Source organism: Talpa occidentalis, unplaced genomic scaffold (assembly GCF_014898055.3).
Source record: "Talpa occidentalis isolate TD23 unplaced genomic scaffold, MPIMG_talOcc4v2.1 talOcc4.13, whole genome shotgun sequence".
Taxonomy (NCBI): Eukaryota; Metazoa; Chordata; class Mammalia; order Eulipotyphla; family Talpidae; genus Talpa; species Talpa occidentalis.
The window spans coordinates 72,475,258-72,497,304 of NW_023601322.1; the positions used below are offsets into that span (position 1 = coordinate 72,475,258).

Consider the following 22,047-nt stretch of genomic DNA (forward strand, 5'->3'; position numbering starts at 1 on the left):
CCCGCTGCTCCCCTCAGCAGTGTACTTCGGTCCTTCTGCCTGCTCTGCTCCCCGCTCTGGCTCTGGTGAATTCTCTCACCCTCCCGCGCTTCTGACTATACCCAGTGCTTGTATAAATAAATAAATAAATCTTAAGGGGGGGGGGGGAGATTATTAGAACTCTAAAGATGAGGGAAAAAATTCACTTTCATGGTCATAATCAGAACCTTAAAAGTTAAGTAGAAATCACAAATTTACATACACTACTATTAATACTATGCATGCAATCACACACGTAAAAAGCAATCAAAAAATTCTACAAAATTACTATGGCGATGGTGTGTTAGACACCCAGGATTACAGAGAACTATTTCCTACATTGAAAATATTTTATAATATGGCTAGGTTTGTATTTTTAATTTAAATTTTTTCCAACAGAGAGACGTTAGCCCTAAATTTGTATCATTTATAATAAATCCATCCTCTGTAAAATTGAGTCCCAAAGGGTTTTTTTCCTCAAGGTCACTGGTGATTCAACAGAAGAAATCAGACCTTTCTATTTCTTACGCTGTATCTTTTCAACCTACCCTGCTCAGCAAGCAGGTGCTTAAAAAGAAAAGTGAACCCTTAAAAAACCAGAGCTTAAGAATAAAACAAGAAAAATCTCCCTGGTGGCGCAAAGGGTTAAGAAGCAACCTATGAAAACTGTCAGCAGCCTCTGCAGCAGGAGTTCGATCCCCGGGCTGGCCAGGGAGCAACCCACATGGCACAGCAGACCTCTCCGGACTCGCCCGCTACTCCCCTCATCAGTGTACTTCGGTCAATCTGCCTGTTCTGTTCCCCACTCTGTCTCTGGTGAATCCTCTCACCTCCCCCCCACAACACCTCTGGCCTGTACCCCAGCTCTTCTATGCATAAATAGGTAAGTAAATCTTTTTTTAAAAAAAAAAGAATGAAACAAGAAGTAAAGCTATAACTTAGACTAAAATGAGCAAAAGAAGACCTCCCTGGTGGCATAGGGGGTAAGTTACAGCACTATCATGCTAACTCTGCTGCTCTCCTGTCTCACCCACTGCTCCACTCAGCAGTGTGTTTCAGTGGATCGACTTGTTCTGCTCCCCACTCTCTCTGGTGAATCCTCTCACCCCCACACTTCTGGCCTACACCCCAGTTCTTCTATTCACAAGTAAATAAATCTCTAAATTAAAAAATAAATAAAATGAGCCAAAGATATGAATACTCAGTTGAAAGAAAACTGCAAATAGTATATAAACTTAAGAAAATACATTCTTATTTATATCATATTCATAGCATTTAAATATTCACTTGCAGTAGAGACATGCTACTCAATAAGAATGGTAAAAATTAAAATTTAAACCTCCCATGTTTGCAAGGATGTGAGGAAATAAGATTTTTTTCATGTTTAAATTCTTAAATCACAACTTATATGTTTTTGGAGGGCAACCTGATGATATTTATGAAAATGTTAAGTGTCTATACCCACTGACAAAAACAGTTCACTAACACTTCAGCACACACTATATTCACAACAGACTGTGAACAAGGATCAATGCCTGTTTACAGCAAGCAGGAAATAACCTAAATATCCACCAAGAGTGAGCTCTACCTTGTTGCAACAGAATACTATGTAGGCATTTTAAATGAGTTTTATTTGCGTAAGCAGCTATAGAAAGATCTCTAATATGTAACAAAAGAAAACAGCAAGGTATTCTACTTCTTAAGATGGATGAATATACTACTGTTAATTATTCTTAAGAGCTTATATACCAATAAAATAATTTATGATTAAAAGCAAGGTATGAGGGCCTCCCCAGTGGCGCAGCGGTTGAGCGCTGGGTGGCGCAGCGGTTGAGCGCTGGGTTGCGAAGCTGCCCGCGGCCTCTGCGGTGCCGGTTCGATCCCCGGCTGCTCCCTGGCCACTGGAGGAGGGTCCCACATGGCGCGCAGACCTCTCCTGCCACCCGCTGCTCCCCTCAGCAGTGTACTTCAGTCCTTCTGCCTGCTCTGCTCCCCGCTCTGGTGAATTCTCTCACCCTCCCGCGTTTCTGACAGTACCCAGTGCATGTACAAACAAACAAATAAAAAAAAAAAAATACATGCCTCTTAAGAAAAATAAAAATAAAAGCAAGGTATGAAACAAAAAGCAAGGTATAAGAAATATATATGGTATGAGGACATTTTCTGAGTAAAAACAGACAATAAATACAGATATGCAAGGAAATATCCTCAGATATGAGGAAAAAAGATAAACTTTTTGGGACTCATTTTTACAGAGGATATATGAATAAGTGTAGGCTAAAGACTTTTTTCCTATCTTTTTTCATGGGAACAAACATTTCATGTTTATCTTATTACATACCTACTCTCATTTATTTAAAAATAACAAATAACATTAAGAAAACAATATGTCATTGGAAAAACAAGTTTGCTACTATGCAACTACTTATTTATAAGTTAATAAACATACACCAGCATCTTTTTCTTTTTCATCCTCCTTGTCATCCTTGTCTTTTTTCTTCTCTTTAGAGCTTTCCCCACTATCTGTTTTCTCTTTGGACCTGGATCTTCCAAAAAGAGAGAAATAAGCATCATCTATTCATGCTTGGAAACATTAATTTTCAAATGCTTTTATACACTTGTGTTTACCTTTTTTTACGTATGTAACACCTAAGAATTAACAACATGTTTATATTCCATTAATAAAAACTTAAGAAATGTAATGAAAAATTAGTCCCAATACTATTCAGTATTTAGAAATTCACCCGAGAAAAATTGGACATTTCATATAAAAACAATTGCAAAATTTAATACGTAGTAATATTTAAATCCCAACAGGCTTTTACTCTGACCCTACTTAAGGAATCTTAAAATAGCATTTGTTAATTTTAATGTGACCAAATTAGACAATGCCCCCCAACCTTTGTAGTGCTTATTGAAGTTGCTTTTCTAAGAAACTTAAAAATCCTTCCAGATTTGATAGATACCCAGAGATAGAGAAGATATTCTCAAGTACTACAAACTTCTAAAAATTTTCTATGACAGAGAGAGGTACAATAATAACATTACCTATTTTCAGTTTTCTTGCTTTTATTACCAGGACTGGAAGAGCGGGATCGCCGGCCCCTGCTTCTACTCCTTGAGCGTCTCCTGTCTCGACTTCGAGATCTTCTGCGTTCTCGACTTCTATCTCTCTCTCTACTTCTGGAACGCCTGAAAGGGGGACGCTTTTTATTTATTCTATGACCAAGCCAAGCTACCATTTCATGTCATGGTTCTATCCCATGCTCAAAGAAGCTTCTTAATTATCATCATTAAAGGCAGAGATTTCAATTAACTATCAAATCAGTGAAAAAGGGCGAGTAAAATCAATTCTTATAAATGGTCAGTGAAAAAAATGAGGATACAATTTTAAAATGTTTATTGAAAATATATCATGTTGGGGCCTCCCTGGTGGCACAGGGGTTAAAGACAGCGCTATCAAGCTATCACCAGCAACTGCAGTACGAGTTTGATCGCTGGACAGCCAGGGAGCAACCCACATGGTGCAGCAGACCTTTCCTGTCCCGCCTGCTGTTCCCCTCAGCAGTGTATTTCAGTAGATCCACCTGTTCTGCTCCCCACTCCGTCTCTGGTGAATCCTCTCACACCCCCACCCCCACCCCTCTGGTTTACACCCCATTTCTTTCATGAATAAACAAATCTTTAAAAAAAAAAAAAGGAAAGAAAATATATCATCTTGGAAAAAAATAAAAAGCTATCTAGAGCTTCTGTGGTGGCCTAGGAGTTAAGTCTCAGTGCTACCACCATGAAGACCTACCCACTCTGTCTCTGGTGAATCCTCTCATACACACTCCCTCCCCCCACCCCCACACCTCTGGCTGGCACCCCAGTTCTATGAAAAAATAAAATCCTAAAAAATAAATTAAAAATACAGCAATTATTAAAAAAAAAAAAAAAGCAATCCAAAATCCACAGTCTACAACAGAAAATCTAAATTTCACAGAAAGCCTAAACCTAAGTATAGGGATGTGCAGTAAAGGATTGTGGGAAGATCATGGATATGACAGTTTGGAAATAAGCATTTTACCATGGTATTGCTACTAATGAGTGACCTGACATAGGGCAGAGTTCTAACACTCTGGGTTTCAGTTTCCTCATCTATAAAATAGGGAGACTTCACCAGATATTCTCAAAATCCTCTTGCTCTAAAATTGTGTGATTCTACTTTCACATCAAAAAGTCCAAGACCAAATATTAAAGGACCAAGCACTTGACTGAACTGTGTAAAACTGATCCTGGACTTACACAATAAGGAATTGAAGAAGGCAGCAGTACTCAGACTGTGATTCCCTGAGAACCACGTAACATTTTTGCAACCTCTTCCTCCAATGTTTGAGAAAGATAAAGCTCTGTGATCAGCTTGCAATACCTGGATAACCTTATCTTCTTTTCTATTTTGATGAGAAGCTGCAATGGCAATTTGTTTTCGGTGTGGTGGAGATTTTTATTTAAAAGCTGTTTTTCACCTCAAGAAAAAGTTATGGCCTCTTGACTGCTGTCAAGGAATATGTAGTCAAGTAAAATATAAATTAAGAGTGCTCTTTGATTTAAATCTTAAACAGTTTTAAGTATTTAAGACAGCAAGCAGGGGCCGGAAATGGATTTTTTTTTTAATATTTATTTATTTATGCATACAAGAGCTGGGGTACAGGTGTTGGGGTGGTGGTGAGAGGATTCACCAGAGAGAGCGGAGAACAGACCAGGCAGATCGATGGAAGTATACTGCTGAGGGGAACAGTGGGTGAGTCAGGAGAGGTCTGCTGCGCCATGTGGGCTGCTCCCTGGCCGGCCGGGTATAGAACTTGTGCTGCAGAAGCTGTGGATAGCTTCATAGGTTGCATCTTAACCCCTTGTGCCACCAGGGAGGCCCCAGAAATGGATCTTTCCAGGCGGCTTCAGGGGCTGCTCAAAACAGTTATTAGCGCCCATGAGACAGAATAAAGCCACCTTGAAGGCACATTCTTTTTACTTCTTTCTTAATTTCTCTCAGTGGGCATTAAAGGTTCTCTTTGGATTATATAAAATACAGCCTGAATTTTCCAAACTTCAGGCTCTAAGTCAGACAGATTGAGTTTGTGTTCTAGGCAAGTTACTTCTGGATCTAATCAAACAAGCAGGCATTAAAACAGAGGGTCTGCAAGGGGGCCACTAAATTCCAATGCAACACACACTTTTGAAGATATTCCATTTAATTGAGAAGACCCAATTTATCACGGGTCCTTTGGAGATTAATGCCTTACCTCAGACGCTTCCTGTCTCTTGACCGAGATCTTCTTTTATCCCTGCTACGAGACCGCTCTCTCCTTCTGTCTCTATCTCTGCTTCTAGACCGTCTGTCATCTCCACGTTTACTTCTTTTGTCTGAGGGTGAGCGACTTCTAGACCGACTTCCAGAACGCCCTCGTGACGCTGATCGCTTCCGATAGTGTCTAGATATTATTAAAAATTAACCTTAACAAACAGTTCCCATTATACTTTATTATTTATTTTATTATTCTTTACCCAAAAACCTGAGAGACAAATGAAACACTAAAAGGCCTTTTTATATATAAACTTTTAAAAAATCAGAGAGGAAAAAAATGACCCTTTTGTTTCAGCACATGAGAGGTGGTAAAATCTATCCTAAAGAAGTAACACAATAAAGAAAACAGAACAAGCTTCTGCCTTTGGGCCCTAAGCAGCTTTCTGATTTAAGCTCTGGTTTAAAAAAAAAAAATGATGACAGACAAGAAATAAATATATACTGTCAGTGGTGCAATGGAGAAAAACAGATCAGAGTGAAGGAAAAAGAAAATGGAAGGTAGGAGGTTAGCTAGGATATAGTATACGAAGTGATTAGAGAAGGTCTAGCTCATAAAGTAACATTCATTTCAGACATTTATCCTGGGCAAGTGACTTCTGGATCTAATCAAACAAGCAGGGGTTAAAACAGAGAGCCTATATGGGGAAGGAACTAATCAGCTAAAAGACACAGCAAGTGCAAGACCCCTAAGGAGGAAGCTTGATTGATGTATTCAAGGACGGCAGCTAGGGTTAAAGGGGTGAGTGAGAGTAAGGAAAGTCAAACATGGAGCGTTCTCTAGAATTCTAGAGGCCAATTTAAGGACTCTCTTTACTGAGTAAGATGAAAAGCTAGAGAGAAATTTTAAGTGGAGTAACATAAACTCATTAATGTTTATAAAGAACTATTCAAGCTGCTAAAGGGAGAATAAACCAAAGTGAAGCACAGGCAGAAGCAGGGAAAACAATATTTGGCTGAATTGAGTAGACAGATGAAGCTGCCATTTACTAATATGCAAAGGTTAAGGGAGAAGCTGTCATGGGAAATCCACACATGAGGCATCGGAGTTCAGGAGGTGGCTGAAATGAGTCTGGATTTCATAAGACAAAATAAAGTGGGGCGTCATCAGTGTGCCAAGGCTACTTCAAGCAGTAAACCTAACTAAGATGGATAAGGCATATGGGCCTAACCATCTCTCGAGCACCTAAAATTCAGTGTTTAGAAACTCAAACTTGTTAGCATTTCCTCCCAAACCCTTAATTATCCCAACTTCTAGCCAGCGGGATCAAAGTATCAGGTATCTTCTTTTGCTTTTTCTACATAACCAATAAAACACTGAGCATCACCAACATTGCCTCCCTAATTGTTTTCACATTATATCACATACTCAGGGTTCCCACTATCACTACTCTGAGACCTGTTACTTAGGACGTTTGAGGCGATCCCTGGTCGTTCTGCTTTAATTCCCTTTTCCCTTAAGTCTACAATGACTCCCAAATAAATTCGCAGCCCCTAAATAAATTCTTATTTTCAACACTAAATCTGTAATCCATTCCCATTCTGGTCCAAATCCCTTTCAGAACCTACTTCCTACTACTTCTCTTTAATCCTCATGAAACCCACATGTGTAGGTAAACTGGGTTCTTATATTTTTAAAAAGTTGTTCCCCATCTCAGTCTTTCATTATTTCCTCAACAAACAAAGAGCACAGTCCATAAAGGAGAAGGATGAAGGGCAGTAAGGGACTTCCCTGTGAAGGGCTTGAAGGCTGGGCTAAAGAGTCTGAATTTCACCTTGTAGTCAGAGCCCACAACCCCAAAAGTGGCTTAAACTTTGTTAGAAAAGTTGAAAACTTTGTTAGAAAACTAAGTAGAATCAAATACTAAGTACCATCCTTGTTCTCCCTTCTCGCTCTCTCTCCATCACCTGGTGATTCATTCTCCAACTGCATACCAAAAACAGAATGTGCTACATCTCTAACAAAATTCTCCTTGCCCTTTCTAGGCTGCTAACACCAGGGCAAGCATCTGCTGGGTTGTTAACCCCAAAAGAACACTCTGCAGAGGAAGATTAATGTTAACTTTTGGTGAGGAGCACCTCCTAGGACCCGGAAAGACAAAGCCCCTTATTCCCCTTACATCCTGCAACTCTTTAAATTCCTTTCCTGTTTATACAATTACAGCAACACACACACACACACACACACCCCCCATTAGGGGAGCCTCTACTTTTAGGGTATTAACCCTGCTGACTCCCTTCGTGGCCACCTATTCACATAATAAACTCCTTTGTGCAAGACATCCTCAGGGTTCAGAGTTTGGTAGCTTACAGTCTTAGGAGCAGTAAGCACCAACAGGGACTAAGCAGGGGAATACATGACTTTATCTTTATTGTGAGTCACCCTGACCATAGTGTGAAGGGGCTTTTAGGCAAGCAAGATGAGGAAGATAATCCATTTGAGGCAAAGAGCAGTCTGATCAATAGATCAGGGCCTGAAGTAAGACAGGGGGAGCTGGAATGGGGACAGGGTGCAGAATCCAAGACCATGTAGGCAGTAAGACAGAAGAATGAGTCAAGTAAGTATCACTTGCAAGTTTCTGGTTTAGGTAGCCAGATGAATAGCAGAGATTTAAATTACTTTCACAAGAATTTGCTATAGTTATGAAATTCACCTTTATCCAGGAGACAGTTTATCTATTTGCTGAATTTCATCAAGCTCTACCCTTAAGCTTTGGCCATTCCCCTCCATGTTAATTGGAGGGGAAACAACAAAGTGTATGAGCATGGGGGGAAAAAAAAACCCAGCCTCACAGTCCCTGGATACATAGGATTTCCGTCATTATTAAGTGCATGGCAATCACTCAAGTCAAAAATCTCAAGGTCCCGAGCCAATAAACAATCTAACGTTTTGATGAAATCATAGTTCCAAGATCTCCCAGTCCACAGTTTCAAAAGGATGGAAAGCATCCGCCCAGAAACATGAAATCTACTCGCAAAGTAAATCCCCAGTCAGTCTTCATGATTAACTAGTCTAGTAAACAATCACAGCCCAGGCAAAGCCTAGTCACCGTCAGGGTGTAGGTGATGTAAAAATGTTTGTCCCCAAGCTTCTTTCAACTGACTTGGGAAAATACCACACAGGTACAGAACAATGAACAGAAACACAGGGCGCGGGGCGCCAAGGAAATGCTGCAAATGCGAAGTGTCAGAACTTCGACGGGGCTCGTTACTGGGGCATTCAGGGAGGGCTTCCTGGAAGTGGCGGGCTGCGGGGCCATCGTCAAAGTGGTGGCCGAGCGTTCGCGCCCAGGAGCTCCAACCAGCGGGGGGCAGTGCGGGGGGCCCCTGGGCGCCCATCGTCGGCCCCAGAACAGCCATTCCCGCCGCCGCGGCGCCCCCCGACCCCAGGGGCCGCGGGCAACGCGGGCCGCACGTGGGGTCGCGCCGGGCCGGGCGCGGCCCGCGGCCACTCAGCTCCCGCCTCTTCCCCGCCCGAGGACGCCGCTAGCCCGCCGCCCGCCGCCTCACCGAGACTCCCGGCCCATGCTGCGGCCGCGGAAAGGCGGGCACTCGGTTACGACGCGCAGGAAAACTGGACAAAGGAGGCGACCGCGCCGCCTTCGGTCGCCGGGCGAGGAGCGGGGCTCTAAGCGGCGGCGGCGGCTCCAGCGGCGGCGGCCATCAGAGGCGGCCAACGAGAACAGGATGAGGCGCCCGCGGCAGGAGCGGCAGAGCCGGCCGGAAGCTGCTGTCTCCACAGCGCCGCCTCGCGGCTGGAGGCCGCACGGCGTCGGGCGCGCGGCACCAGCCGCCTTGGTCGGGTTTTCCCAGCACCGCCAGGAAATTCGCGGCTCCGCGGGGCTGGGAAGCGGGGTGCTCAGCCTGGCCCCAGCCTTGGGAGGCGCTGCGAAGGTCACCGAGCTCAGTGAATGCAGAGCTGTCCTCGGACGTGTACAGACGTCCCCTTAGCCTGCTAAGTGATGCTTACAAACATTGCCACTCACTCTCATTCACTTGTACGGTCATTTATTGATTTGTCATTCATTTGTCATTTATTTATATATTATTTGTTAAGCGGATTTTACAACCTAGTGGGGGTATGTACAAATTACTAAAAATACAAGCGGATTTAATACAAGTGTGTCCACCATAAGATGGAGGTCAGACATGTAGTTCCCTGAGACAGTGACCTTTAAGATGAGATTTGAGTCAAAGTTACAAAGAGCTACAAGTGAATTCATGTTTTAACGGTTCTCCACATTGCCTCCACATGAAATAAAAAAGGCCGCGTAGGGGGGATGTTTGTGTTAGATCGTCATATTCTGGATCTGGAGTATTTCCTTTGCATTTGAAAGATTTGTGTCCCAGATTCTGAAGTACAGTGAAGGTTGAGAATGACACCCCTCATGGAACACACTTAACAGTTGTTTTAGCTGAAAGGTACTTTACATGTCCCCGCACTGTTTAACTTTCTTACATCTAAGGCGAATAGAGAAGTTCTATGACTATCTTCACTATGGTAGCTGCTGAGTGGTTGTAAAGGTTTATAAAACTTCACCAAACTGTACACTTGAAATTGGCTGTTTTGTAAAAGAGACAATAACCAAAACAAAGAGAAACCCCACCATTGGGAGAAAATTTTTGCACACAACAATAATGATAATGGTCTGATCACAAAAATCTACAAAGAGCTGATGAGACTCAACAAAAACAAAGTAAATAATCCAGTCAAAAAATGGGCAGAAGAGTTAAGAAGAAACTTCTCCAAAGAGGAAACGCAAATGGCCAACAGGCATATGAAAAAATGTTCAACATCACTTGTAATCAGGGAAATGCAAATCAAAACTACAATGAGATACCATCTTACATCAGTGAGAATGGCACATATTAAAAAAAAAAACAACAACAAATGTTGGCAAGGATGTGGAGAAAAAGGAACTCTCCTGCACTGATGGTGGGAGTGCAGAATGGTCCAACCACTATGGAAAGCTGTGTGGAGATTCCTCAACCTGCTAAAGATAGAGTTTCCATATGATCCAGCAATTCCACTCCTAGTTATTTACCCAAAGGACACAGAAACATTAATTCAAAAGGGCACCTGCACCCCTGTGTTTATAGCAGCACTATTTACAATAGCTAAGCTATGGAAACAACCCAAATGCCCAAAAATAGATGACTGGATCAAGAAGATGTGGTACATATACACAATGGAATATTACTCAGCAATCAAAAAGATAAACTCATGCAATTTGCAGCAACATGGATGGAGCTGGAAGGGACCACGATTAGCCAAATAATCCAGAAAGAAAAAGAAAAATACCAGATGCTGTCACTCATAGCAGGAATTTGGAAAACCTAAATAAGGGACCAGGAAAAAGACTAATTATAATAAAGAAAAAATCAAAATCAACACTCAACTGTAGATCAGAGACACATTCCTGGGGTGGGGGGTGTTTGGACAGTAGGGATTAGGGTAAAAATAAGGGGGGGGGGTGGGAATTGTATAGGGAATATAACCAAAATGAAAATGCATACATCGTGCAAAAATGAAAAACAATGTATGAATTAAATAATAAAAAAGAAATTGGCTGTTTTAACTGCATGAAAACTTTACCTCAATAAATTTGATTTATTGAAAAAAGAAACGAAGGAGTTTAAACTCCAAGACTACTCTGGTCTCTTGCTGTTTATTGCCCACCTGTGGCAGCAGTGAGGACACTAGACTAGATTAGGGGGTCTGGCAGTTCGTGTCAAGGGTAATGAAGACCTGGACTAAATGTTTAACAGAATGGACACCAATGGTCAAGTATCAGAATCACAGTAAAGTGCCTGAATGCACCATAGGTGAAGAGTGTAGATTTCAGTTTATATGGAATAGAAAAATGACTAGTGGATGTGTTCTGCAGGCAATGCTATAAACAGTAATTGATAAACTGGATGTGAGCTATAAGGAAAAGCAAGAAATAAAGATGACACTCAGGATTTTAACAGAACTACTGTGAATTGTGGTGAACTTGTAAAAATGAAAAGGGTATGGAAGTCTATTTGGTGTGATGAAAGCCTACTAGGTATCCAGAAGGACATAATGGCTACCTAACAGGATATATAAGTCTGGAGTTCAAGAGAGAAATAGGAGAGGTAAGGGACATAGAATTTTGGGCCTTCCTGGTAGCACGGGGGTTAAGTCTTAGAGCTATCACCCCACTGTGGCCTAAGACCTGAGTTCAATCCCTGGCCAGGGAACTAACCCACATACGACACAACAGATCTCTCCTGTCTCACCCGCTGCTCCCCTTAGCAGTGAATTTCAGTATATCTGCCTGTTCTGCTCCCCACTCTGAATCTGGTGAATCCTCTCACCCTCTCCCACCCCCCGGCACCTCTGGCCTACAACCCAGTTATTTTAATGCATGAAGAAATAAATCTTTAAAAAGCAAATCTTTGAACTATAAAATAGATAATGATCTACACTGCCTGTGTCAACTGGCTAAATAGGGTCTTTTTTTTCCCCACTAAGAAGTAAACATGTTTATGTGAAGACTCTTTAGTGTCTTCTTAGGGGTGAAGAGTAACAAATCCATGAAAGATGCTTTCCAAACTTTTATATACTAGGTTCATTATATAATCAGGAAAACTATGTTTGTAGTCTTACCTTAAGTCAGGGAATAAATAGACTGAAATAACGATACTTTTTTCATTATCCTGGTTCAAAATAAAATGAAAAAATCAAGACTTTTTGAGTAATAAAAAAAAAGCACATTTTTAATATCACAAGGATTAACCAATTGGACCATACAAAAATCTGTAAGGGAATGTAATACCAAGCAATATGACACTTATGTTTTGTACTCTGTTAAGACAAAGCTCCCAAATATGAGTGTTAACAAGTTACTTAAAAGGATATTCATGTTACTGGGTAGCATACCACAAGCAATTCTTCAAATCCCATTTTTATAGCTAGTCATTCTTTTCTAGTTTGTTTAAAAAGCACTACTTCTAAAAATTTAAAACTCAAAAGTGAAAACATCCAGTTCTGAGTTTGGTAAAAATTTCATAAATAAAAAATTAAAATAAAATAAAGATTTCATAAATACCTTCTAATTTCACAATGTATGAATCACAATCATTAAAGATTTGCACTCAAGTAAAACTTAAAATCAACAGAAAAAGATCAAATTGGCTACCTTATTCAGCCCTTAATATGTGCAGACTTAACATTAGACAATTTCGTTTCTTTCATTTTATTTTTAAAATGGCTCCATTTCTGAGGACATAACACAAATACAAGATACAGTCCTTGGGGCTATCTGAGACCATTTCATCTGCTCTCCTGAAAGCACTAGCTCAGCCGCTAAAAGAGGAATTACAAATCTGGTAAGATTGGAAAAGGTGTATTCTGGGGTTTTTAGTTAATCAAGAAAAATCAATTAACGACGTCAGTACTCTATTCTTCACATCACTATTAATACAAAGTCAAACCTTTTAAATCAGAGAACCTGCCATTTCATTCCTAATCAAGTAGTTTTACAACTCCTATAAAGTAAAGTATTAAATAAACACATGAACCTATTTGCCTCCTTTAGGGACACTGTAACACAGAAGAGCAATTGTTTTCCTGTAAGTTTCTCCTTCTGAATTCTGCAGGTTTCATGGTACTTCAGAACCCCAGTAATCAAGTAGTTCATGACAAAAAATAAAAGTGAAAAAGTAGACACATAGATCTGTGAAAACTTCGCCCATTTTGCTATAGGTATCCATGGATCGATTTATCACCTCAGCAGGAATTCCAGATAGCAGAAGTGCTGCTGTTAATACTGTTGTCTTTATCTTCTTTTCACCCTGTATAGAGAAAGACTTAAATAAATCTTAGAGCTTACAAAAAACTGCCTAAACTCTATAAAAACATTACCAGTATGGCTATGTTTGCCTGATTTCAAAAGTATTAAATGAAGCTTCAAAATATCAGTCAATAGCCTACCAACGAATACTGACTGATAGCATAATATGTAAAGCAGCAAGCTGCTAGGGAGTAGAGAAAAGAGACCATTCTTGCTATAAAAAACAAGGTTTTCTCTAGAAGCAAGAAATAATTAACAATTTAAGACAAAACTACAGCACAAGACAAAAACAAAAAAATATCACTGGACAGGACATAAATAAATGCTAAATGAATAATGCAGATAATGTGTGGCATGAGGGTTTAAAGGAGACAAGAAACTGCTCCAGGATTTTATTCATAAAGCACCAGAAGGGCTTCAGAGGGGATGTGAAATTTAAAACATGTCTTTAAAAATGTGGAGGATTTAGGGCCTCCCCGGTGGCGCAGCGGTTAAGCGCTGAGTTGCAAAACTGCCCGCAGCCTCTGCAGTGCCGGTTTGATCCCCAGCCACCTGGCAAGGGTCCCACATGGTGCGCAGACCTCTCTTGCTGGCCCGCTGCTCCCCTCAGCAGTGTTTTGTCAGTCTGCCTGTACTGCTCTCCGCTCTGGCTCTGGTGAATTCTCTCACCCCGCCCCCTGTGCTTCTGACTGTACCCAGTGCTTGTGTAGATAAATAAATAAATAAATCTTTAAAAAAAAAAAAAAAGGAGGATTTAGATGGGTAGATGTGAAAAGTGAAAACAAAATTCAGAAGAATGCTAGGTATCCTGAAGAAGAGTGAGCTATTTGTGCCAGAATCACAAGCATTTTCTATAGAGTCACATGGCACACAGACCTCTCCTGCCGCGCCTGCTGCTCCCCTCAGCAGTGTGTTTTGGTCCTTCTGCCTGTTCTGCTCCCTGCTCTGGCTCTTGAAAATTCTCTTACCCTCCCGTGCTTTTGACTGTACCCAGTACTTATATAAATAAATAAATCTTTAAAAAAAAAGAAAAAGAAAAACGACATAAGCAAAAATGAATTATACTTAAAGATATGTAACCTGAAGGGTGTAGAAGTATACTGATATCTACATATATAACATACTTTGAAGTGCATCAAGAAAATGAAGATGTATTGAAAAGTGACAGAAAACTGGATATATAAAAAATACAATGAAATGCTAATTACAAAATCTAGGTGGCATGGCCTCCCCGTTGGTGCAGCGGGTTGAGCGCCGTGCCATGAAGCTGTCCGCAGCCTCTGCAGCGCGAGTTCGATCCTGGCCGGCTAGTGAGAATCACACATGGCGCAGCAGACCTCTCCTGCCGCACCCACTGCTCCCCTCAGCAGTGTATTTCAGTCAGTCTGCCTGTTCTGCTCCCCACTCTGTCTCTGAATTCTCTCACCCTCCTGCATCTCTGACTGTACACCAATTCTTGTATAAATAAATAAATCTTTAAAAAAAAAATCTAGGTGGTAAGTATAAGTGGATGTTTACTGCACAATTCTTTCAACACTGCTATGTGCTTAAAAACTTACTCAAAATGTTTTGCGAGAAAAGGATACAGTAGTCTTCCTTTCTTTCCTCTTCCCCATTTACCTAGAAACCTATACACACCCTATCTAAACACATTGTTTATAACTTCAGGTATATCTCTCCAGTTTCATCACACATATACAAGCAAAGCCAAAAAAATTGCTTTCCTCCTTTTTACCAAAAAAAAAAAGTAGGTAAAATAAACCCTTTTGTGTATTTTGGTTTGTTGTCTTCATCTTCTTGGCAAGCTTACCATTATCAGCACATGGAGTGTTTCATCACTCTGAATGAATATGTCACAATTTTTTAAGATTTTTTTCTTTAATGCATACAAGAACTGAGGTGTAGGCCAGTGATGCAGGGAGGTGAAAGGATTCACCAGAGACAGAGTAGAGAGTAAAACAGGCAGATCTACTGAAATACACTGCTGAGGGGAACATTGGGCTAGACAAGGGAGGTCTGCTGCACCATGTGGGTAGCTCCCTGGCAGCCAGGGCTCGAACTCATGCTGCAGTGGCTGGTGATGGCTTGGCAGCACTGTGTCTTTAACCCCTGTGCCACCAGAGAGGCCCTATCCTTTTACTTTCTATATTTAATCTATTTGACTGCTCAAAAATATATAAATGCTTCAGGGTGGGAGGGGGGAAATAAATAAATGAACAAATAAATAAATGTTTCATATCCATTAAAAGTACATGAGTTCGGTGCATTACAAATGACAAAGCAAACAGCCAAGTGGTCATTTCTCAGCAAAAAAACGCACACAAAACTCAATCACAAGCAACATTATCTTTTTTGCTAACCAAGCCAACTCTCATAAAACCTTGTATACATCTGCAATCAAGCAGAACAGGGACATACTGATAATCCCCAGGGTTCTTCTGCTATTCTGCCCAAATATTTCTGGAAAACATCAGATTCTCAACATTAAAGTGCTTTGTCATTAAATGTCCCGGAAGGAGCAAAGATAATGGAACCCATTTTTAAAAAAATCTATTTCCGGACCTCCCAGGTGACATAAGTCTCAGAGCTTATCACCACAGCAGACCTCTCCTGTCTCGCTCGCTGCTCCCCTCAGCAGTGTATTTCTGTCAATGTGCCTGTTCTGCTCCCCACTCTGTCTCCAGTGAATCCTTTCACCCCCCCACACCTATGGCCTACACCCCAGTTCTATGCATAAAATAAATCAGTAAATCTTAAAAAAAAAAACTCAAAAAAAATCTATTTCCTTTATTACAAACAAATGTGTTACTAAATTTACTAAGTAATCAAACTTAACATTATCTTATACTAGCACTATTCAAACTCTGGAGTGAGTTACTCAACTGTGGACCAGTATTTTTATAAATATTAAAATATTATGGCAATGTCTAACTACTATAAGTTTCTAACTACTGACTTTCAGAAATTAACTCATCATAAACAGAATGCTCAGCACTGAAGGGCCAATCACACATGACTGTATTTTTTAAAGGTTGTGAAGTTATCTAGTTGTTCATCTAAATATATCATCATAATTTAGGAAAAATTGTAATTTACCTTGGGAAAATATTTGTATAGTCCCATGTACGCAAGTTGTAAAGTAAGAAATGGAGCAAATATGGACTGTGAAGATAAAAGATAAAATTATGCATTTCCAAAATAATCACACTAATAACAATAAATCAAACTAAGAGTAGCTATAAAATTCCAAGCATAAGAACCTACAACACAGCATTTAATTTTAGTAAAGGTAAAGAAAGGTTAATAAAGGGATTAATTTCCTAATCATAAAATATATTTTTCAAGTCAATTCTAATGTCCTCAAAATATTTTTTCATAAAAACTTATCTTCTAATGATTTTAAGTATTCAATGGCAACAGTTGTATACTCATATGCAGTAACATCTTTCTCATCTAGAAGAAAGTGACAATTCAAAAGCACACAAAAAAGGCCCACTATTCAAAATAGACTACATACGTTTTTCAAACTTTGAAGGAATTAATTCGCATGGCTTTATCTTTAGCTGAAAAGATGAGTTAGTCATACTGTAGTCTAAATAGCTAATTTTTTTGCTTTCACACAATACAACAAGAAAGATCAAACATTTAATTAATATAATTACTTCTAAAATTAAAAATACTACGAAGGGAGTAAAGGAACAAACATTACTAGCTGACTAGATAAAAGTATAGTAACAGCAGTGAAAAATAACCCGGTTGAAAACCTAAAAATAAAATCAGACAACCAAATCACCTCACACAAAAATGAGGCATAAAAATAGGACACAACTTTAAGAACACAGAGTACTTGACATAAAAAGCAGCAACCCACTTCACTGAATGCTGAAAGCTTTGAAGACAATTAGAAAAAAATCAAATCTGTGAAGATATTCTCTGTAAGAAAAGATGTGCATAAAAACTACACTTCCAAAATAGATTTTTTGCTTGATATAAATCTTAATTACCTGGAAAACTGTATGTGTCTGGCACATGTGTGGGCATTCTTAATATGGGCACTGAATATAAATATCTCAAAGAGCTTCAAGGACTGAACTACAAGTTATGCTTTTCTCCATTCTTCCACATAACATTAGAGACAACTAAATCCCAATGGACAGCCATTAGCATTTGACAGTACAACAAAAATGGACAGACATTATAATACAACATTATGAAATGCTGAAATGTCTCTGAACTATAGAAAAAAATTACATCATGTTCAGGACCTCAGGGACAACATTTTAATGTTTCAAATGATTTTAAAGTGGTAGGTAATACACAGTGAGAGTGTATGTGTGTATGTACCTGTATTTGTATTCCTTGTGTATTGAATGAAACTTCTGTCACCTGGAGAAGTGATTTAAGCTGAGGTTTCATTCCCTCATCTATAAGACACAGAATCAATGATATCAAGTTCTTAAGGGTGAAGATTACATGAATTAATAAATGTAAAAGCACTCAGAAAGGTACCTGGCATTTAAAGGGAGGTTAACAACTATAATTAGGTTCTTGGAATTAAGGTAAATCAGTTCATAATACACTGCCAAATAGCCACATCCATCTGGTAAATAATAAGACTGACAAAGAAGTCAAGGGATTAAAAGCACTCATTATAACCAATTTGCATTTCCAATGTTTCTTACCAAATATTTGCAAACAAAAGCTCTGACTCCAAAGGCAAGAAGAGCACATCCCACCAATCTAAATATTCGAAAAGAGTCAAATTCTTCTGTTGTATTTCCATCCTCTTGATTGGGTTTTTCACTAATCAGTTGTTTCCTTAGCTTCATAGCTTCTTCAAATCTGGAGAGGTACTGTTCTAAGCCATGGCGAGGACCCCTCTGGACAGTGTCCGCTGTCGGGTCCCCTCTGTTCCGCTGCCGGAGCTCATCAGCACCGTACTCAGGGGGCTTCATCAAAGAGTCCAATTTGTCTCCCAGCTGAGTCCCCTTTACCTCGGTCACACCACTCTGCTGCTCAGCTGCTCCCGTACTTACGGAATCACCCAGCACTACTCGCTTTGAAACGGAAGGAATGTTGAGGGAGTTCAGTTTATCACTGTCCTGTGGCTTTGAATTTATTTGACTTTCTTCTTCTGGGAAGAAAAATGTAAAAGCCTTGTGTATTATATACTGGCAAAATAGCTTTCATCCTAATATTAAAAAATATGCTGCTGCAGTTAGAACTCAGCAGTCTCTGAATCTAAATTAATACTGATTAGACATAAAAACTAAACTACCTCCTTCTGCTACACCCTCAAAATATATCGCTCAAAAAGATGATTCCTGCAGAGTATTTAACCCAAATATTGGGGGTAGATAAGCCAAGTAGACAACATAGGAAGGACAGTCAGGGAGGGAGCAATATAAAGACCAAGTTTTCACAGATAATATATCCTGGAAGTATGATTTTATTTATCCCTGCTCTAACTTGCTTTGTTCAAAATATTAAATTATGAAAACGTTTTAAAATCTGTATTTTTAGATTCCTGCACCCAGAACCCAGTCAGCACAGGGTGTGGCATATCCTCCAGCTACTGTTTACATAATCCTGCTACTGGAGTCAGGGAGCCATTAGGAGGTACAAGCAGTTTCAGAATGCTGTTCTGGTTTTAAACAAAAGACCAAGAAACTCTACTGATGGCAACTGATGGATAAAATTTTCAGAGCACAACAACAAAACAGAAGCATCTCAAGGACAATAACAAATGCTTTGAAAAAAACAATAACGTGTTATTATTAATCATTCTAGGGAAAAAATGTGTCTTTTAACTATTGTTCTTGGAGAACTGACATAATACTCTTACCTCTCTTCACATTTTTCAGCTGCAAACCTGTGAACGGTCTGAAAGTTCAGAGATAAAAACTAGAGCCCTAGAGAATAAATATCACAAAGCCTAAGTAGTTTGCAACCCGCAGCTAGAGCCAAATTAGTAAAGGAAACATTCAATGGAAAGATAGGTCACTAACACATTCTGGGTGTTCAATACATTCACACGACAAAGAAAAAACTTTTAAGAAACTCATGGTACAAGTCACTAGGGGAAGAAATGAGGAACTCCTTTTAGGGTTAAATGCAGTTTCTGATATCAATCTCGGCACACCAGGGGAGAACCCCTCAGGTGAGCACTTCCCACTTGTTGGGGCTAAACAATATTGATTCCTTTTTTTTCCCCCCCCATCTCTTCTAAAAGGCTTGTGGATGACAACATTGAGGACACAGACACCAGGATATGACCGTAAGACTCCCTGATCCACGCAGGAAGAAAGACAGGGCAGTTCGGGTAAAGACAAGCTCAGGTGGCCGACTGAATTCGAGCAAGGCAAAAGAAGGTGAATGCTAGGGAAGGCCAAGGAATGGAATGCATTTGTCAGGGACTGAAAGGAAGCAATCTTCCCGAGGGCCACAAAAGGCAGAGCAGTCTTGGGATAAAATGTGAGTCCTTCATGAGAGGCTAAGGCGTGGGGAAAGAAGAGGGGCTGTCTCGGGGTGACTGGATGGAGGGCAGCACGGCAAAGGAACTCAGGAACGAGGGGTGGGGACAACTTCAAGGGAAACACCTAGTAAATCCAGGGCAGCGAGTAGGCACGCCCGGGGCTTAAGGAGTGAAAACTTGGGACGGCACCTCAGCAGCAGCGAGGGGGTGGTCCGGGAGAGGGGCCGGATCAAAAAGGTCAGCGGGGTGGACAGGGAAAGGAGGCGTGATCCTGCATGAGACCTGAGCGGGAGTGAGGGGAAGGCGAGATTCTCACCCGCGCTGCTCCCAGGCCTGTGAAAGCCCATGATCCGGTTGATGCGCTGTTCCGAGTTCATGAGCAGTTTTCGCCGCCGCAGCTCGGCCCGACGCTGGGAAGCGGACAGTCCTGAGCCCGCCGGGGCCCCTGACCGGTCCCCGTTTTCTGCTGCAACGGTCACCGGCTCCATCTTCTCTACAGTCGGGGAGCGGTGATGGAGGTGCAGACGGCGGGAGAGGGTGCGCGGATGACTCTTCAGAGCCGGCCGCAGAGCGCGCGTCGCCTTCTCGCCGTAGACCCGCCCACGGAGTAGGAGGCCGGCGCTAAGCACGCGCGCCGCTGACGAAACCAAGAGCGATGCCGGAGCCGCCATCTTTGGTAAGGGCAAAGAGCGTTGCCCCAATCCTCCTCCCGCGGCGGACATGGAAGGAGTGGACTCATCCCGCACCAGTGCCAGGAAGTAAAATGGTGCTTATAGCGACACTGCCTTGTTTCTACTACACTTCCGTGGCCTCGCTTATAGGCCGAGGGAATACGTAACTCCGGCAGCGACGCTTTAGGGAGTAGTGTGTTTCTGATTTGTTCTTGGGACTCATTACTCACCTTCAATCCTTTTCTCCCAAATACACGTCTGGTTTCTCCTCAGCCTTTTTCCTCATTCCTTTGTTGAAGACAGTGAAGACTCCTTCGTTATATTTAAATTGTCAGCTTCCCAACACTCTCTAGTCTCCTTACATGTTTATCATCACTTATATAATCGACTTGCATCCTAATTTATTGACTTTTTCTGAAACGTTAGAATAAGCTCCCCTGCCTATCTGTACTGACCTAAATTTATAAGCACCAGACAGTGCCCTTAAAAAAAAAAAAAGCTACAATTGTAATAGTAATAAATGTACACAACTTGATGAGGTATAGTCCAGACGAATCATGACCAGGATAAACAAGGTTTATCAATCAATTCCAGGATAAACAACGTTTTTTGTGCTTTTTTTTTATTTGAGAGTTTATGGAAGACAAGTGAAAAATCTTGATTTTTTAAAAAAATAGATATCTTGGTAGTTCATTTAGTCAGTTAAAAATGGAAAGTCAAATTATGCATTACATGCTTATTTCTGGGAAACCATTGGGATTGCTTTAGTTTATCTTAGTAGTTCTCAAGGATAGATGTGATTGATAAATGACATGCATACTTAAGATTCTTGATTAATTTCTATCTCCTTCACTATGATTTACAAGGGCAAGTCCCATTCATTTTCTTTCAATTGACCACTTTTCCCCAAGTATAACAGATAAGAGCACAAGTTTTAAATTTACCTGAATATTTGCAAAAATTTTTCTTTAGAGAAAGTATCAGAACTTTCAGCAAGTTATATGTGTAACTTTTATTAGATCTTAGCTTTATTTATGCAGGCAAATAGCACTATTTGGTCGATTTAAAATACAAAGCTGGACACATTATCTGTGCTAAAACTAAATCACTTTCTGCTTAACTTTAGGCAGTAAGCTGATGCTTGGACTTCTCTCTATCACACCAATAAGTTAAAAATATAAAGGGAGAGAAAGAATTAGCTGATAATTTCTTTCTTTAAAAGAAATATCTCAGCAGATCAAAGTATCAGAAAGACAAAGCATTGGAGATAAAGTTAGGTGCCTGTTGGGCTGCAGGTCCAGAAGCAGGCAGTAAGTACATTCTATGGGTTAGGACACACAGCAAGCACATCACATGATGGACAGAGACAAACAAACCAAACTCTTCCTTCATGTTAACTCTCACTGCAAAAACAATCAAACTATCACTTGCTATTGACCCATATAGCCTTAAACTTCAGCTTTACAGAGGAGGCAGAAGAAAGGGCAACAAGATTCCCCATCGTTGATGAATGGAATGGTGATTTCCCAAAATTACCTCAAGGACAGGCGCTCTAAACCAACTCTATCAGCCCTGGTTTGGGGGTACAGAAAATGCAACTAAAAAATCCACAGATAGGAGGAGGAAAGCTGGGCAGAGACAAATGAGCTAAAATGATAAAGACCCTCCCAATCAAATAAGCCTACAGCCTAAATACTAAAAACATGAAGAAATCTATTTAAA

The 22,047-nt window shown here is 40.5% G+C and overlaps 2 protein-coding genes across 4 annotated transcripts in view; both read right to left on the reverse strand.

The window, feature by feature from the left end:
* Positions 1-9,025, reverse strand: part of DDX46 (DEAD-box helicase 46) — a 50,050-nt gene extending 41,025 nt beyond the window's left edge. For 2 of the 3 annotated variants that reach the window (XM_037509288.2, XM_037509287.2), the window contains exons 1-4: positions 8,870-9,025; positions 5,301-5,489; positions 3,067-3,210; positions 2,468-2,564 (exon numbers count right to left, since the gene is read on the reverse strand). In XM_037509288.2, the coding sequence (XP_037365185.1) occupies positions 2,468-2,564; positions 3,067-3,210; positions 5,301-5,489; positions 8,870-8,886 (447 nt within the window). In that variant the 5' untranslated portion in view covers positions 8,887-9,025. The remainder of the gene's footprint in view (positions 1-2,467; positions 2,565-3,066; positions 3,211-5,300; positions 5,490-8,869) is intronic. The other variant, XM_054694382.1, reaches the window with a different exon arrangement.
* Positions 9,026-11,754: 2,729 nt separating this feature from the next.
* On the reverse strand, positions 11,755-20,245 carry CAMLG (calcium modulating ligand). Its single transcript, XM_037509289.2, has 4 exons — positions 19,971-20,245; positions 17,862-18,313; positions 16,276-16,341; positions 11,755-13,180 (listed from the first exon to the last, which is right to left on the reverse strand). Exons 1-4 carry the CDS (start codon positions 20,140-20,142, stop codon positions 12,989-12,991), a joined length of 882 nt encoding a protein of 293 aa, XP_037365186.1. The 5' UTR covers positions 20,143-20,245; the 3' UTR covers positions 11,755-12,988.
* Positions 20,246-22,047: the final 1,802 nt, after the last annotated feature.

Bases quoted from the DNA above. Each gene is read 5' to 3' on its own strand.
- CAMLG (XM_037509289.2), bottom strand. From the start codon at position 20,142: ATGGAGCCGGTGACCGTTGCAGCAGAAAACGGGGACCGGTCAGGGGCC. The intron at 18,314-19,970 runs GTGAGAATCTCG...TTTTCTTCCCAG, and splicing joins CAGGCCTGGGAGCAGCGCGG to AAGAAGAAAGTCAAATAAAT. The intron at 13,181-16,275 runs GTAAATTACAAT...TTCTCTATACAG, and splicing joins TATACAAATATTTTCCCAAG to GGTGAAAAGAAGATAAAGAC.